Here is a 19,229-nt window from a genome sequence, read left to right as displayed (position 1 = left end):
TTTTCATAATTAAGCAATAATAATTTAATATATTAATTAATTAATTAATTTAATAAGTATAAAAAATTAAAATTTGTTTTTTAAAGTGTTTTTTTTTATTTCGTTTTTTTAGTGGGAAATTTGTAATACCTTCTTTAATTTAGATTTTACTACAGTACTATTTAATAAACAAATTTTAATTTTAGTAATTCAGATTATGTATTGGGGATATGAGAGCACATGTCACACATGCACGTAATAATTTTTCTTTCTTCTTGTCCTCGTTTTTATCACTTCCAGGCTTCCGGCGTTTGAGTGAGAGAGAGAGAGAGAGAGAGAGAGAGAGACAGAACGGGAGAAGAAGACGAAGAGGCAGAGAAGAAGAAGAAAAGCTACGACACTCCATCTCTCCGATCCCCGCTGAACGTCACAGGTTCGTCCTCCCTCTCTCCAATCAGCTGTTGTTGTTATTCTTCTTCTTTTTCTGGTTTCATTGTTTGAATCGGAAAAACCCAGGCGGGTTGGGGGTGGGGGAAGGGGATAAGGAGGGGTGAAATGGTCCAATTTTCAGGGGATTAGGGGGATAACTTAATAACACCTCGAAACCCAGCCGAAAGTAGTACCCCCGGATCCCCTTTTCTCCGGCATAAGCAAGGACCGGGATTAATGAAAACCCTCGCCTTTTGAGCTTCCCAAGGCCCACGGCCTTGGCAGGGGTGATAAGTTATTCCCTTGCCAATCCTTCATCCAATCGAGCCCTTATATTCGTCGACTGATTGATTTCCTGTGAAAAATAATCGGTCATCGTCTAGAATTAGAAAGGGGGGTCTCACTCTAGATCTTCTCTGTGGCCCTAGCAGTTTGATAGAGCGTGTAGATTATCGGGTATGGCGTTTATGAGGGGAGAGCCGCTGGTGGCGAAGCTTGCAGTGATTGCAAAGTACGGGGTGCTTCCTGGAGCCATGATCGCTGCGCTGATCTACTCTCCTCCGGACTATTCCAAGAAACACGATCACGCTTCCTCGTCCAAGTAGGTATGGTATGTTGATCTCTCTCCTTCGACCTTGTCTTACGGTTTGATTTCAATTCCTTTTTCTCTGTGATTTCAATTCCTCCGTTTTAAATTTCAGTGTTAGGTTTTCCCGTAATCTTCTGGTGTTGATGAAAAAGAAAATTGTGACCACAAGGGCTGATAAAAAGGAAAGAAAGTTGTGACCACCTATTAGAATTGTAGATATCCTCAAGGGAGGGACTGGGAAGTCAGTGTAATTTACCTGTTATGTTAACGCATCATCCACTTAAAATGAACCTTTAAAGTGTCTAGGCTAGGCTTCTGACTTCAGTTGAAAGCTATACGAGCTTAGAAAATGAATTCAAGGTTGGCTTCTTATCAATCAAGCCAAACTCAAATGAGCTTCAATTGAGCTGAGCTTATGTGAGTTGATTTTTAACGACCGGATGATAGAATATAAACGATCTTCTAAAGGTACTCAAGCCAAAGTCATATGAGTATCATTTGATTTGCCATTGGCATTATCCATTACAACAGACTTGGAAATAACTAGCTTCATTCGAAAAATAGCTCAAAGTACTTTAGCGTAGTATTGACTTCTCTTCGTAGGTGTATAGCTTTGCTTCACCGTAGGTGATTCCTTTACTTCAAGAGGGTAAAACCTTGTGCATTGCAAGGCAATAAACATTTAGTACAATTGTTAACTTTTAAACTACCTTCATTTTACATAATTCTATTGATCACTTAGGGCAGTATTATTTTTCTGCAAAACACTGAGCCCTCCATTTTAGTTTGATCACAATCCATTGAATTGTGATTTATTTGATGAATCAATAATGAACCGATATCTATAAAATAAATATCAGGAGGATGCCGATAAAAAAATAGATAAATATCAGGAGGATAAATAGGTCGCGCTTCTGCCCCTTGAATATTCAGGCCATACTCTTTGGATTAATGGGTTCCCCAGAAACCAGAATCCCCTGGGGCTATGCATTAAACATTGAACTAGAACTTCAGTTTGTAGCACGTTTGGGTGCGATGGACCTGCCAAGAGAATCCAGTAGATGCTCAGGTGTTGTCCTCTGCTTTTCTGGTCTCAACTGTGAAAAATAGAACAAAATTGAATGAATAGTATAAGGGAGAGAGGGTGATGGCGAGAGTATCATAAAGGACTATTTTGCTTTACATCTGCTAATATTGGGGTTCATATTTCTTAGGCGCCCAGCTCACTCCAGGTAAAAGGGGAAGCTGTTGTTTTTTTCTTGGTACACACAATGCTCTTTCTATGTATATGAGTTGGGATATAGATATCCATAAACAACTTCTTATCTTGTACAATGCCTTTGCTTACAGGCTTCTTTTGACTGCTACAAGGTATATGATATCTTTGGAGCTTTGTTGGGATTTGATGGATGGTTTTGGTATGCAATAACTGTGATGGCTGTATTCCATATGTAGGCATATGGTGATTTGAATTTGTTCTGTTCCTTTGTAGAATTTTGAACAGCTCTTTGTGATGTTTACCATCAATTTGGATTTGAGTTTGACGAATGTAAGTTCCGCTTAATCCCATCGTGGACCGTATGAAGCTTAGTATGTGAATGTTCACTAATTGCAGTGCCTTTTGAGCAGTGATATCATTAAACTAAGCAGCAACTGCAGAATTATTGCGATTTGTCTAAACTTTCAAATGGTAGCTTGCGCTACTAATGATGTGAGCCTCTCAGGCTCATTAGTTTTTGAATCTTTTGGTACTGGAAGACGGACATCCATATTAATGAGTACTTGGTGCCCAAAGAGACTTGCCTCTCTTTTTATTTTATTTTTTATTTTTTTAATTTTTTTGGGGGGGGTGGGGGGGGGGGGGGGGGGGGGGGGGGGGGGGGGGAGGAAGGAGGGAAGGGTTTCATCTTTCATTACCTTCCTCACTAATGATCTTCAATTCGCATGATTCCCCTTCCTCAATGATAAATGGTTAGATATGTTCCCCATAATGCAGGGAGATATATAAATATTAAAACGGTTCATCAATTTCAAAAGGTCGAGAGACCAAGTATAAACATGGGATATTCTCGGTGGCATTTTGAATATTTGTTTTGTTAGACCCAAAATTGGCAGATGATATAGAATTAACTCGGAACCTTTAGTTCCTTCTATTCTGTGGTTGGTTATGGTATTCGGTTCTGGATATGGACCCTAATTTTGTCCAAAAAAGATCGGAATTGGAGTGTTTTCCGATTATTCTGTCAGTGATGGACCTGATGGTGTGGTTATTAGGATTGCGAAATAGTGCAGGAGATGGGAATTGGAGCATTTCCATGTGAGGGTAGTGTTGTAGTTTAACGCTGTGCATCTGGAAATTAACCTAACCTCCCATGGCTATGGCTATGCTTGTTAATGAACTATACTACGGGATAAATAAATGATGATCCTCTGATCCATGATTTCATTTCATTAGAATGCCTGCCTGCCTGCCCTCCCTCCCTCCCTCATAGACACCCCTGGCCAATACACGTTGGGCTAGAGGGAGAGAGTGGTTGGATCCTACTAACCTACTTACTGCATGCATGCAGACGCAGTGAGGGAGATGGAAAAGAGGGAGGGAGGACCCCAAATCCCTATCCCTATGATCCTATTTGATGAATATAAAGTGACGTCCAAAATCCTATAACAGTTCCCATCCCATCTATGCTGTCACGTCAAACAGGACCCCTCAGTTGTCCAAATCTATCCAAGGCAAAGTAATAGTAGGAGTACTAACAAAATCCATGGAAAGGCCATTGATATTTGAACAATTTAAATCTAATACATCCTCAGCTGAAGCAACTTCTCCGCTAATCCCAGGTTAATTGAATGGCTGGATAATGGCAGGCCTGCTCCCCAACCATTTACAACATATGAAACATTGGAACTAAATAGGTAGATGGTTATGCAATGTATATATAATAAATATAATATGTACTATATAGAGTACAGACTCAGTATACTACTACTATATAGCGTAAATAGAAAGTTGAGATTCTGAAAGATCCAAGGCCAGGGTTTTTCCTGTGGGTGAAGATCTGATGGTAGGTTCCACCACCAACGTTAGGATGGATGCAGCTGCTCTACTGAAAGCAATTGAAATGGACATCGATGCCAGGAACAGTTGTAGTAGTAGTAATTGGTGCAGCCGATGAAAACCCCGTGACACCACAATCCACCCCTAGAAACAAGGGGTTTGAGTACGGGTCAGGGTGAACCGTATCTAGCCAGCGCAAGTTCGCATTGGGTAGTTGGAACAGGGAAAAGTTGACCTCTGTCTTGCACTGTTTTGGAATAGTGGTGCCTTGTTCCTTCAAATTGCAGGCTTGATGTGAGAGAAGGGACTTGAACAGGTGAGATTGTGATTGGTTATTATTATTGTTGTTGTTGTTGTTCATTTCTTCAAAAGAGGGTTGGAGGAGGCCGTTTACTGGGAACTGATGGGGTTGTGGAGCCATTTGGTGTCGGTGGTGATGAATGGGAAAAGGGTTTTGGAGATTCTGAATTGGGTTGTGAATATCATGTGAATCGATAGCGAAAGCCATCGACGTTGCCGGTGGTGGTCTTGAAGTTTGAAGCAATGTGGGCAAGGAACCCAAGATGGGAGGTGAAGAAGAAGCCTCGGGTAGATAGTAGCTGTCCTGAATAAGTAGTGGATTTTTCTTCTCTCCTTTTTTTTGAACTATTCTGCAAATTACCCATTCCTCCTGAAACAGATCGAAGACGTTTCTTAGAAGAATAATAATAGAGTATGATAATATGCTCTGTAAATTTTTGGACATTATAGTTTGGTACGAGATGACCTGATTTATCAAGAAGGGTTTTGTTTAAATTCCATATAGGAGTATGTACCTTGGACATGTGACGGTAGGAGAAGTGGCCATCAAGGCGGTACTCGTGCATCACCCACACGGTCTTCTCGCCGCGGGGTGCTCTTCCCTTGTAAAAAACTAGGGTTTTCTTCATTCCGATCAACCCCCTACCACCTGACGCGCTCTTACTATAAACCTCCCTGTCTTTTCCGGTTGCTTTCCAGTAGCCGGCTCCGGTGGCTCTGTTGGTTCTCAGCCCAGTTGGGTACTTCCTGTCTCTTAAACTGAAGAAGTACCACTCTCTTTCCCCCATCTTGGCAATATCTGCAGTCAAATTCAGCACCACCATAAAACCATAGACCGACTAGTCTTTTCTTTTCTTTTCAGTATGCATTAGTATGTACGAACGTCGAAAATTAAATGATTTTTGCTCGGACCATAGACTTCCCAGCCAAGATTCAGTGGGACCGTGATTATTACTCAATCCATGGCATTGATGGAGCGTGTCCCAAAAGAGACACGTTTGGGAGTTTTCAGATGAAAATGTTGTATGCGTGGGGGAGGGGGGGACCTTTGTAATTACTTTGGGGAACTGCATATGGGTCCGTCTGAAGACTCTGAACTTATTACCAGATGCATTATAGATATGAGTTTGGATCTTGGAAAATCTTCACACTGTTGTGTTGGTTGTACAGGTAAACTAGTAGTAAATGCAATGCTACTGTTGATGACATGAGGAAGAGAACGCCAGGGGGAAAAAAAAGAAAAAGAAAAAAGGACAAGGGTACATGAAAAAAATGGTGAAACATTTGTATGGCACCGTCTGGACGAGACGAGCTATTGGTTACGACGGTGATACAGTATTTTTAGTCAGTCCATCACTTTTATCGGGGACGCGAGTTGGCTATTGTCATCTTCAAAATGGTGCTTATTTACTGTACTAGAAACAGATTCGATCTGTACACCCAAAACTCTGTAGAATATTGTTATGAAGGTGATATTTTCAAAGTTATTAGTAGTTGCAACGGTGGATGTTTTGATTTGAAATGCAAGAAAAAGAAAGAACTTGATCTTTTTTTCTTTTTTTTTTGGGTACGTCGGAATTTAGAAAGAACTTCATCTTTGCATGTAAAACCTTTGAATTATACGTATATTTTCCATATATGTAAGTGTGTGTGTGTGTGTGTGTGTGTGTAAAAATACCTGGAAGCTCCCAAGGCTCACATCGATTGAGGTCGACCTCAGCAATGTTGACGCCGCAGAAACTGCCATTGAAAACTTTTGATGCGAGGTAGAAAGTTATGAGCTCTTCGTCGGTGGGGTGGAACCTAAATCCCGGTGGCAGTCCTTGCTCGTTTGCTTCATTAATCAGTTCACTCAGCAAGTCTTCTACAGCCAACATCTGAGAGAGAGAGAGAGAGAGAGAGAGAGAGAGAGAGAGAGAGAGAGAGAGAGAGATGCTTATGGTTGGATAAATGAAAGGGGTTGTTTTGATCTGAAAAATGACGTGAGATATATATAGGGGGAGCACTGAAACCGACAAAGAACCAAAGCTATATATGGATGGGAAGAGAGATGTGAACTGTGAAGTTAAATGCAAGGCTCAAGGAACAAATATCAAGTGTTACGGTGTGATTAACCAAAGACAAGTTTTACAATTTTTTCTCAAGGAGAAAAGAAAGAACTTTCATTAATAGAAAACGTTGGACTTTAATCAACAAACTAAGACATAAACACAAGCACTAGTAGTGTTACTTCAGCCTAGAGTAAAAGGAAAAAAGAGTTGTCTTTTGTTGATAGCTCAAATTTCTGGGTAGTTTACACACATCTCGACTAATTTTGAAAGACCAATCTCACTATTCAAGAAAAAAAGAGTTTGCCTGCATCAATCTTGCTTAAGAATATGCATTGGCTAGAAGGAGACAGTTGTTTCAGCAATAAAAACTGATCAGCGTAGTGATAATTTACTTTTCTTAGAATTTTCAGAACAACCCTCAAACAGTAAAATAAATAACATACGCGGCAGTGGCGGTTCAAATAAATAAATAAATAAAAAGCGACAGTGCAATTCCGTAAAGATAAACCATCCAATAACCAGATAAATAGCGATAACGCTACATTTTATGCTTGCTTCACATACTTGCCTACAATTTACGATTCTAAAGAACACAACCCCATCCTCGTTTTGAGCTTATATTCGTTAGCAAAAAGGCTATTTTTTGTTAGCTGATAGTGATACCTAATTACCTATGTATTAAACTTAGTACTCCATAAGGAAATTAAGCAAATTAAGATATGGTGGGAGAAGGTGAAGGGGAGTGGGGGGGTATTAAATGCAAAGTTGGGTTTTGGCAGATGAAATCAGATTTATGCGTGCATGTGTGAGCATATTTAGATTCCTAGAGAGAGAAAGCAGTGCAGTGGGTAGGCTCAGAACGGTGATATCATCCTCAGGTTTTCCCCACCCACTCCGTTTTCCATACCAAAAATTACTCTCTATCTTCTGCGGTCTCATGGCATGAGACCGGATCCCCTGTCCGACTCATCCTGTCCGAGCTCTTTGTCCCATCCTTCTCGACCGTTGATCTTGTAAATCAACGGTTGAAATGGGTCGAGCACTTTTTTTTACAAAACGACGTCGTTTTGGAGCAAAACATGCTCGGCCCATCTCAACCATTGATTTGCAAGATCAACTACCGAGAAGAGTGGGACAGGGAGCTTGGACAGGGGGAGTCGGACAGGGGATCTCAAGTGCTCATGGCATTGCTACACATCACTTTTTCCTTTTTAGTAGTATAACGGGATGTTTGAGTCAGCTTGCGTGCATCCTAATTAATTTTGTAGCTCTGAAGATTAACGATCGGACAAATCTTCCAATACCATCAAAATTTGAAATATTTACATTCATAGAATTTGAACATAAAACCTCATGAAGAAAAAAAAAACACTTATTCCTTTATCACGCACTTATTGCTCCACACATCACTTTGGAAGCCACACATCTAAGGATGGAACGATGGCAGATTGGCCTTCGAAAAATTAACCTCATCTCATATATTTTATACTAGTAGAATCGAAGCTAAATGTTACTCCCACCCTTTCCTAACTTTGGAACCTCTTTTAACATTTATCAATTGCTTAAAGAGATATCATCATCGTACCTTTAAAAGGTATAGAGAAGGCTTGTCAGTAGTTTACCGAGAACAATAACCTATGCAATTTTGGCAATTTTTTGGCCACTTGCCAAATCTAATTTAATGATCGATTTCGTTCATATTGTGGATCTCATCGAAGAGCATAATGGTGGTTTAAAATCATGTTAAGTGGAAACTAATTAGTATGTTATTGGAATACAAAAACAAATCAAAGTTAGGTTCCTCACACACTTTCAGTTCTGAGTTATTTATGTTCAGTTTATACTAATTGTAACATGATTTAAATATCTTGTGCGTTTTGACAAGGTCGGCAATATGAACAAGAACCAATTACTAAATAGGTCCGTTAAGTGGCTGGAAAATGCCAAATTGGATGGGGTGCAGTTCTCGTCAAACTATAGATAAGCCGTCTCCGAAAAATAGAAAGTTTTCAAATTTAACTTGTATTTTGAAAATAGGAGCTATTACCCACTTCAAAAGAGCAATCAAGGATAGAAAAATTCTCTTTGACTTGTCAAAATAGAACATTTATAACGGGACCTCTTAAAATGAAAATGTTAAACTAAAATTATGAGACGGTAAAAGTACAAGTCTTTTTGAAATCGCTAGTTCACTCCACATCAACACCACCAACTCCATCTTTGCTCACAAGTATCCCGTTCAATGCACAGGGAAGGAAAAAATATATTTTACATCTTGTAAAGAAGTATAAAATATAATGAATAAAAAGATGATAAAATTTCACGCAGAAGAGAGAGTTAAAGAGAGAGCTTCTTTTTATTTTATTTTGATAAACTAGTCAATACCATATCATATCAAACGCCATAAGGCATTACAGAAATCATCACAAGATAAAGGAATGAACTAAAACTACCTAAACCTAGAGGCTAAACACAGACACCTACTGCAATTGCAGGCCCGGCGAAAAGTCCATACATAAGAATCAGTCGCGATTTAGGTAATAGAGAATCCTACAAGGACACCCAGCTCAAATCCTAGAAAGCACATATGAAATCTGGAGCACGGATCTGCCATCCCAAAAGCCACACCAGCGTGTTCAAGGCTCGTCGATCTGATAAATAGGCTCTCAACCACAAACACAGGACGCTGCTCCAAGGCAAGCTCCCGCTGACACAATGGACTCTAGCCCCGGGAAGAAGCAAAAACACCGGCAAGCAATAACCACACCGACGAATCCTAGTGGCCACGGCGGGCAAGATAACGTACAGTCCAAAAAGCACAAAACCACCGGGAACCGAAATACAACAGCTGAAAACTACTACTGATTGGAGTATTTATTAGGCAACAACATTCTTTTAGTACATAATAATATGGATAGATAGATTCCTAAAACTCTCGTGAAATCATCAACTCTATTAATTAACAGCAGTTTCACTCTCTCTGTGTATGTGTATGACTGGAAACTTTTTTTGAAATAACTATAGGATGTGTGGGTCAGTGTGAGATCGAGGATATTATCATCTTAAAATAACCTTGGACAATACCCAAATCCAATGCATGCAGATTGGTACCTAGCTAGACTAGAGGTTTTAATTAATTAATTAGGTCATTAATTAATTCGGTGATATATATATAGCTATAGCTAGCATGCATGCATTATGAGACATTAGTTAGGGTGGTACGTACGTACGTATATAGGTGGTACGCCCTAGCTAACTGCCTTATTTTTACATTCAAATCTGTGATGATATATACTAGTACACAGTACTGATTTAATTAATTTCCGTGGAAAAAAAGAAGTAATGGTTTAATTGATTGAATAGTGATATGAACCGGTGCATTCATATATGCATGATTTTTTTCGATTATTCAGGTATCTGGATCAGCTTATCAGTGCATGCATGCATGCATGATTCCCCTTGATTAATTGTTGTATTTACTATTAATAATGTTTAATAGGTTTGAGAATTCATTACAATTGGTTGGCTTGGTACGTAGTTAAGATTTGGAACTTTGTTTGGACTCTAAATCGATGGGTACACATATGGTCATCTGGACGCTAGAGTTAGTTGTGAAAAAAGGGCATGAAGTGACTTAGAAAGGATCCATGACAACCCGAACAGCAACTGGCTATAAACTCCGGGTTCAAGCAGAAAATGTTAATGCACGCCGATAAACATCGATCAACAATGCTCAATATAATTACCGACTATCGTCTTCTGATCAACGATTCGGAAGTGTTCCGAAGCAAGTACGTAGACCACATTATCAACGGTTTCGGAGTGTTCACATGATTTGATACAGCTATAAAGTAAATTGTCATTGCAGAGATGATCTGCCAAGCTTTTGCTTAAGAAATTAGGGATACTATATCTATGAAGACATGCTTCAATATGGTTTTTCGAAATCCCGATATGATTTTAAGCCCAACACATGATAGCCCATTCAGAAAATTTATTTGACACACACACACACACAGATGTAGGTACTATGTAGAGAAATTAATTATACTGAATTTGTGAATGCAGGTCTCCATTGTCCTTCCAAATTTATTTTCAATATAAATACATGCAGTACCATGCATGCATGCATGTAAATTAATTAATTCATGAGTACTGAGGACCTTACAATAATTTGATAACCCGCCGCCGCACTAATTAGCTACACCATATGTAGTTGAAGTTGATAGAGACGAGACACCCAGGCCGGCCAGTGTATGTCTGATCACATGATATGTTACATTAATTTACTGATCAGTCACGTACGTGTTAGCTAGCTATTCTAGCTCCTCATAAATACTTATTAAGCATGAAAAAAATTAGTTTCATATGAGTTTTATTTGCTGATCCATTTTCTTTGTCCCTTGCACTCCTCGACTAATTAAGAAGTCCCTCCTCCAAATTAGAGAGTTACGAGAAGGACGGAACCAGAATTTATACGTAAGGGGGACGAATATATACAATAAAAAAATTTAAAATAAGGAGAGACAAAAATATTAGTACAAAGTTAGTATTTGTTTAAATGACAATATTAAACCATTACTTATTCTTTTATTTAATTTTAGCCCATAGCTTTAAGTAATTGTTATTGGTATTGCGTAAAAGAATTGTAATTAATTAAAGCTCATCAAGACTAATTTGAGTACAAAGTTGTTTCATGGCTCGGAAAATATTATATCTGTTTGGGCATCCACATCAGGCTGGTTAAACCAGCCTGACTCGGTACTGTAGCGAGAAAATATTCAAAACCACTCTGCATCAGTCTCGCTCACAACTGGCGGAAAAGTAAAAAAGCTACAGTTCCTCAGTTTTCTTAAAGAGCAACTGTATTGATTTTTGGTTCTAAGACTCTCTTAGGATACACATATGAGAGTTTTAGAGTCAAAAATTTATTATGATCATTTAGAATAAAATGATCAAAAAAATAAGATCTTTGTACTAGTTAAAACAAATTAAAAATTGGAGTACTTAATTTTTTACACAGATTATATATTAAGAAATATGGTTAAAAAATTAAGTTCTCAAAATTTCAATTCGTTTGATTCGATGCGAAAATCTTATTTTTCTAATTATTTTATCTTAAATACAAATATTTAATTGAGAAGAGAGTGAGAGTGAAGAGTCTGATATAGTGGACATTGTAAAAAATGCTAGCTAAAGTAATAAAGTGAGTTTTGAAAGTGTAATTTGGTCCAAAATTTAAAAAGTCTGGTGCGGATGCTCTTGGTTTGTTACAATTAACTTTTTAAACTACAAAATGGGGGGGGGGGGGGGGCGGGGCGGTGGTGGTGTACCGCTCCTACTAGGTGGTGGTGTACCGCTCCGACCAGCTCCATTCCCATCCTCTTGTGGTAAGGGAATCGATCGAGAATGTTTTTTGTCATCTTTACATCTTATGAAAGTGCCTAAAATCCTAAACTCTATGAAAGTGCTTCAACCACTAAAACCCTAGCTATAATAGAAAAATGCACCCTAAAAGCCTATGAAAGTGCCTAAACTCTAAGGTACCTTACCCTATAATAAAGAAGTGCACCTAAAATCTTATGAAAATGTCTAAACCTTAAGATACACTAAAATAGACTTGAGACCTTACAAAATTAATAGATGGATTTATGAGTTTATTAAGTTCACATAATGGACCTAAGACTAATTTTTTATTTGACTGCAGAAAATTCTAAACATTCCTACATATGTGTGAAAAACCCCCCTAAAATGATACTACCAACCAAGGTTTTGAATACTTTAACCAACTAGAATACTGATTTTTCTACTAACATGGTACATATGGGTTACCATTTCAAATTTATCATTATTAGTACTACATATTAAAAAGAAAAATAAATGTAAATGTAATCCAGTCAATGTACTGGAAGAAAAAAAATAAATTTAAAAGTAATATGGTACTATTTGGTATTGACGTCGAGATTCGAGTCAAAACAAAATTAAATGTGTAGCGTTCCAAATTTGATCAATACCAATACATTCTGGCCGGTACGATGAGAGATTCAAAACCTTGCTAAATAGTATGGTGTTTTGTTATTATAGTAAGTTGAGATATGTCAAGCATAGGGCCGGCTCAAGAGGCCGCCGCCTTGGGCTTCCATATTTAAAAAATGGGGTACCCCTTCCAAAATAAGTATATATATTTTCTGTGCGCAACTATAATATAAACTATAGATCAAAAAAAAATTGTAATATAAACTCCTTTGGTGGTTTAGTAGTAAAGTGTTTGTTCTTCCACATAAGATGCATGAATTCAAATCTTGGTAGAGTACTTTTTTGAAGTGTCTTTTTGCCAAAAAAAATTTCTCTAGTCACACAAATTGAGCTGGTGTGATTCAAACCTGAGTCCATTGAATACTATTGCAACTGCACAAGCCATTAAGGACAAAATATTTACCATGTTGAATAGTATGAATGAAAATGATATATAGATAAGTATTTTTGTTTATTGTTTTTAAATTAAAAAATTTATGTAGGATACTATTTCAGTACTTGGCCTAAGAGCAAGTTTATCAGCAAAGGTAAACAACCTTTAAAGCTATTTTTGCTAACCAAAGTGAGAAATTTCCTACTGCAGCAACATAGGTAAACTGTTAGGTATTGTCCCTTTTATCTACGGTTGTTAGCTTCTTGTACCTAGCAACTATTCACAAGGTATTCATTATTTTAATATTTCCTCTCTCTCTCTCTCTCTCTCTCTCTCTCTCTCTCTCTCCTATTAAAGAAAAAAAAATATTTTAATTAGTGTTGGGTAAAATAGATAGTGATGATTTAGTTGTGAAAAAAAAAGTTGATAGATAAAATAAAATTGAAAACTGTTCATGAGATAGTATACATTTTCACTGATAAACTTGCTCTAAGACATTTAAATATCTTGGACCAATCCTGGTCGAGCACGGTAAATATTGAGCTTGGGAGAGTGGGAGCAGGACTGTAAAAAACTGCATGTGGCCCCCAGAAATAGAAATGCAAGTAAGGTTGGGGAATTAGGAATCGATGGTGAATGCATGTGCACGTGCAAGGCCGGCTAAACATCAGAGTTTTAGGTGGGGAGTATGTTTGGTTTGAGGAGAGAGAGAGAGAGAGAGCAGCAGCCAGCAGTAGCAGTACTACTCCTCAAAATTCCAGCCAATAATTTTATCAATGGTGCCAATGCCAAATTGCCAATACTACATTATTTGTACGTACATGCATGCCATGCCACTAGAAGTAGATCGAAGAGCTCAGCAGCTAAAACTAGCTAGGCCTCAGCTGCCTCTGGGGAAACAGCAGGGGACCTTACAATAATTGTCACCACCATTGCTGCAGCTTCTTAGGGCTACTCTTCTGCTGGAGTAGTACTCAGTTGAATAGGCAGGGGTCCAGGGGACCAGTACCCTCTCCTCTCACCTTTATATTTGAGCTGTCCTTTAATAAAATTATAAGTAACCCATTTTCTACCCTAATGTTTTCTTTTTCATTTTTGTCCAACCGCCTGCAATAGATCTCCGGCCATGTGTTTGTCTATTTTACTGATAGTCGACTAATCGACTAGAGATTGCTAAGTGTGCTGGAAATGTGGGTGTTTGTGGTGGTGGAGTTTGGTTCCTTGCCGTATTTCAGGACTTCTCTGGAAGCAAACTTAATGAAGTGAATGGAGATGGAAGAAGAACAACAAAATGGACTTTATTATCCCTCGGTGTAGAAGTCAAATCGACTATGAGAACACAATCGAACAGACGGTTAAATTACAAGCTACTCCTAGAGCAAGAAATGTAAAGTACAGATAAAAGTAGAAGCCTTTGGGCGATTGATTGGGGGCTCTAAATATCTTCCTTTCTTGTATTTATAGGCTGTTGTCGACTTGAAATTCAAATCATACGGACTTCCCTCCTTCGATTTGAATTAGTTGGCTCCATGCTCCCTATTCTTGCTCCACTATCTGCATGAGGCGGTTACTTCTCCATGATCTCACATGTTTCCAACGTTGTAATTATTTCAACTGCCTGCTTGCATTAACCGTCTGACTCACGATCCGCATGTGATACAAAATTCTGACACGTGTCCAGTCGAATATCAACCGTTTGATCAGTCCATTTTCCTTAACAGGCTTCATATTGCATTTGCATTATATCAATCGGTCTAAAATGCGTTGACACGTGTAACATTCTGACCCAATCGATTATAATATACTAAATACTAAATTATGGTGTAAACAATGCCCCCCTATTTACCTGAGTTAAATATTAACTTTGGTAAATATTTCGCTTAGCAAATCACCACCTATATAAGGCAGAGTACTTCAAATTTAGGGCACGAATCGTGCTTTTTCTCACAGAACGTTGAAACAGCTCTCGAACCCTAGAACAGCTTCCGAACCCAAATGGCACCGAAATCCAAACTACAGATCGTCAGCGACCCAGTTGAAGATCCGGCCACCGAGTCAGTGACGGAGGATTCCTTCCGATTCCCTGAATCGTACCGAAACGGGATTGGCCAAAACCAGAAGACTCAAGTTCTGATTCCTGACGATAATGTCAGTTCTCATTGCATATTGGGTCCAATTTTTTCATCAGTTCTCCCGGATGGCTTTCCAGAAGTCTACCCAGTGGGGGAACGTGATCCACTTCTCCTTCAGCTTCCGTCGCTGGAATGGTTAGGCTGGGGTAAGAACACCTGCCTTCGTTCTTGGCCTTACACCGTTGAAATGGGATGGGTAGATTGGGTAAGGCGCATGATGAAGTTCCTTTTCGAGGATTGGAAAACAATGGGAATCCGTGAGACAATTGAGCTCTCACAATATCCCTTGGACATGAATTCTGAACTCTTGGCTGCTGCAGCGTGTTTTTGGTCCAAATCATCCAATACCCTAATTCTTCATTGTGGCTTGCTATCTCCGACAGTCCTGGATATCTCTCATTTAACTGGCCTTCCTTCGTTAGGCCGTGAGGTAAATGCTCTGCTTTCTCCTGATCCATATGATCCCCCATTTGTTGTTCCATCGTCTGGGGTTAGCTATTCGAAATGGCTTAAGACTCACTTTAAAGCCAAAGCTTCAGCGCCTTGCTTTCATGAGAAGGTTGCATTTTACCTTTTCTGGATTTGTCGATTTCTTATGGCAGTCCCTGGGCTTAGGGTTACCAAAGAATACCTTAACCTAGCCGTTTGTATGGCCCAAGTAAAGAGGTTGGCCCTTGCCCCTTTTGTTTTAGGATCTCTGTATAAAGGCCTTTTTACCTTTGTTGATAAAAAGATAGCGGACTCTTGTGGTGGTCCTTTCTGGATCTTTCAAGCTTGGTTATATGCATACTTCCCTCAAATAAAACCTAAACTGGAGAACCCCCTTCGGTCAGATGAGGCATTGCAAACATGCCGTAGTTATGCTGAATATTTGTTAGGCTTCCACACTCAAACAGAGGAATCCTCCTTTCAAAGGTATTTCACCTTTTTTTATGAAAATAACCAAAAGAATTGGCCTATGTTCTGTCCATTCGATAAATTCGAATTTGCATCAGAAAGACTGAAGCCATGCTTTGAGGACATTCCACCAGCTTCTCCCCAACTTGTAGAGAAAATGACTCAGTCCAAACGGTTATTTTGGGCCAGCATTCTTCTTCCAAGACTTATCCCAGTGGGCTTTGCCCTGAATAACACTCCTTTTGGGAATTGTGGTTTCGAGAATTACTCTCCTTGTCAATATGCTAGGCAGTTTGGCCTCGCACAAGGCATTCCAATGCCTTTTGTTCACCCAAACATCATTGAGATGGCCTCCAGTAGGCCAACCATTAAGGCCAAAGACTCACAGATGATATCTCTGATGGTTAGCAACTTTCAACAACGTGTCAAAGCCTTTCAGTTTATTGACTTCAAGATCAATAAAGCGACCCTGCCTGCTTTTGATGAATGGTGGTCGACTATGAGGGCCCTCTATTTCAGTGCTTCACTTTCAGACTGCCTATACAGGCTTGATCCTGAATACAAATTCCTTCAAGATAAGGCTGGTAAGCACAGCTTATTCATTGGTTTTTAGTTCAATTAGTCATACTTTACTAATCTTTATCATATTGTTTCTTTAGCAGAGATAACAGCTCGATTGCCTGATGAACCCTCCAAGGCCATTGTGCCTCATGCAGGAGCAGTTCCCATATCCTCTGTGCCCAGTAGGAATACCAGGAAAAGGAAAGCTGAATCGATTAAGGACTCTGAAACCAGGCCACGGACACGAACTCTCAAGATCACATCAGGTGTGAGCCAAAAGGTTTCCAGAAGTCCTTCCACTGGTAGACCTAAGAAACAGGTCAGTGAAACATCTACTCCCACAAAGCAACCAACAAGAAAGCTCACCAAAAAGCAAAGTTCTAGTGACAAAGGGTTGGCTTTGAAGGTACACTCTTATCTTTGTTACCCTTATTGATTTCGTTCGTACTTTTCACGAGTCTTTCTATTCTCATTTTCCCATTTGCTGTCTTTTACAGAAGGGTAAAGAGACCAGAATTGTAGATGCTTTTGAAGAGGAAGAAGAAAATTCCTCACAATCTTCACAAATTCAAAAATCCTCCTTCTCAGTAGGAGAGACAGTCGATACTGAATTGGCAATCGATCAATACGAGTCCACAGCAGTATCAGATCCTTTGGATCAAGCTGATTGGTTGCCAGGATTTCAGGAGCAATTGCTGTATCAAGAAAACCCTTTACTGCAGGATGACAGTCCTCTTGTGCAGGTTGGTGAGGGTTCAGCTCTGAGGCCAGATGGTGTTGAACTTGGTGTACCAGCCATTCGACAACTTGATACTACAACAAATCAAATTGCATCAGACTCAGTCAAAGCTGTGCCAATGAAGGACGTCACTGTTGCTCCAATAATTCAGAAGATCGATCTGAATCAACAAAGTGATGGTAGGGAAGAAACAGCTTCCCCTCAGATGGCGGACGTGCCTTCTCTAGAGGTTTCCCCATCAATGAATGAAAAGACAATGGAAAAGAAGGGACCAACAGAGGATCCAGCTCAGATTGCCCCTGTTGTCCAACCTGTTGTCCAAATTGGTCCTACTCAAGAAGGTGGGCAAGGCGCAGAGGATGTTGCCTCTAGCCCTTCTGGTAATCCCTCTGGGAACCAAGTCTTATTTCCAACAAGTGTGACCCCCGCAAACATTTCGAGGGCTCTTACCCTAACTACATCTCCTCGTTCAGTGAACAAGACTGCAACAAATCCTGTGGGTGTTGAGGATTCTGCTCATGTCAAGTCCTCAAGTGATTCTTTAGACCATTTAATGGAAGAGATAAAATCGACTTCCCAAATCTTTCGTTCCCTTACTGAGATTTCAGAATCCAACAGTTCTTTCTTCTTTCTTCAACTCAGTGCGGAGACTCAGAAAGAAATTCAAGTCTTCTTTGACTTCCTAAAGCTTCCTTTTGAGGAATTGATGACAGTGAAGTCTACGGAGTTCAGTGCTTGCGTTGAATCCTTATCTCAAAAGCATGTTTTCCCCCTTAGAGAGCAAATTATCTTGGAAAACTATGCATCATCTCTGAATGACAACATTAGTCTCTTCCGATATTACCAACAAGAAATAAGTCAGAAGCAGGATTTAATCGGTAACCTTTCCAACTTAACAGTGAAGCTATCGACTATGCATGCTGACGCTTCGACTTTGAAGTCGAGGCTTTTGGCAATTGATCAAGAAGAGAAGGAGTTGGTATATCGATTGGGTCAACTGCAGGCTGAAAAGAAAAACCTTCTGGTAACAGCGAACCAACTCGATAAAGATTTCAAACACCTAGCAGAGGAAGGCAAAGGAGTCTCAGTTCATGTCTCTGCTGCTCGTGAAGATTTGCAGAGAAACAGAGTTAAATGTGATGAACTTGTCGTTAAGTGGGAGGCTTTTAAGTCTGCCTTCTTTCATGAATGATTTTGGTTGACTTCAGTTTTATAGCCAATTGACTAATCCTGTTAGTACAAACTATAAGTATTTTTGTTTGTTGATTGTTTTTATCAACAGGTGGTATGCCAGAAATGAGAATGGCAATTAGAATGAAAATTAGACCTTCCATGGCCTTTCTCACATTCCCTGTTAGAAAACTCCAAATTCTTTGTTTGGAACCATTTCTTTAACCTTTATGCAAATTTTACTCACATGTACCAGATTCACATACATGCCCAAGCTGAGTAAAAACTTCACATAATTGGCTAACACCTTACTTTAACCACGTGATGCCACAGGATCAAAACCCTTGATCCCTATTTATCCGGACTGTGGGCGCCTATAATTATGGCAGAACTACGTCATAATCATGATGACGCTTCCCTTCCACTTTTTGGGAATCCGCACAGTAATTACTGACGGTTTAGGTACAACACATGATGCCGTTCTGCAGAAATTCAGCCGCCTTACTTGGGAAACGGCCATTGAGAGCCCACTAACCCCATTAGCTGTCACGTCTCTTAATTCACCTCGGGATAACTGTCCACGACCCACGTCTTTAGATTTTCCTGGGTCTATAAATATCACCACTGAGTAGAAGTTCAAACACCTGTGTTTCTACATTATGGCTTCCAATATTTCTTCTACTCCCCTCTCCACACAAATCACTCCTGCTCACATAAAACAACTGGCCACTGAGCTTTCCTGGGCCCTCATGGAGGATCAAAATGAGTGTAAGCGGAGGATCCAGGCCATCCACGATCGAGTGGAGGGCATGGCGCTTCGGCTGGAGAAGATGGAGTCCGCTCTCAAACTTGTGGTGGCCAACTGGGACACCATCGACTACAAGTCTTCTCCGGTCGACCCTGCTGACATCAGGT

The 19,229-nt window shown here is 39.6% G+C and overlaps 1 protein-coding gene and 1 long non-coding RNA gene across 2 annotated transcripts; one reads left to right on the top strand and one right to left on the bottom strand.

Annotated features, from left to right (window-relative positions):
• Positions 1 to 234: 234 nt before the first annotated feature.
• On the top strand, positions 235 to 2,606 carry LOC131330799 (uncharacterized). Its single transcript, XR_009201197.1, has 3 exons — positions 235 to 412; positions 840 to 1,018; positions 2,348 to 2,606. It is a non-coding gene; the product is annotated as an uncharacterized LOC131330799 (long non-coding RNA).
• Positions 2,607 to 3,762: 1,156 nt separating this feature from the next.
• On the bottom strand, positions 3,763 to 6,311 carry LOC131330797 (protein CUP-SHAPED COTYLEDON 3). The gene is made up of 3 exons (XM_058364530.1): positions 6,034 to 6,311; positions 4,871 to 5,154; positions 3,763 to 4,725 (listed from the first exon to the last, which is right to left on the bottom strand). Exons 1-3 carry the CDS (start codon positions 6,230 to 6,232, stop codon positions 4,102 to 4,104), a joined length of 1,107 nt encoding a protein of 368 aa, XP_058220513.1. The 5' UTR covers positions 6,233 to 6,311; the 3' UTR covers positions 3,763 to 4,101.
• Between the last annotated feature and the right edge of the window lie 12,918 nt (positions 6,312 to 19,229).

Source organism: Rhododendron vialii, chromosome 6a (genome assembly GCF_030253575.1).
Source record: "Rhododendron vialii isolate Sample 1 chromosome 6a, ASM3025357v1".
In the NCBI taxonomy this organism is placed as follows: domain Eukaryota; kingdom Viridiplantae; phylum Streptophyta; class Magnoliopsida; order Ericales; family Ericaceae; genus Rhododendron; species Rhododendron vialii.
This window is presented reverse-complemented; position numbering and strand designations above follow the sequence as displayed.

Coding starts and splice junctions, on each gene's coding strand:
- LOC131330797 (XM_058364530.1), bottom strand. CDS start 6,232: ATGTTGGCTGTAGAAGACTTGCTGAGTGAACTGATTAATGAAGCAAAC. Junction 5,155..6,033: donor TGAGCCTTGGGAGCTTCCAG/GTATTTTTACAC, acceptor ATTTGACTGCAG/ATATTGCCAAGATGGGGGAA. Junction 4,726..4,870: donor CCTACCGTCACATGTCCAAG/GTACATACTCCT, acceptor GATCTGTTTCAG/GAGGAATGGGTAATTTGCAG.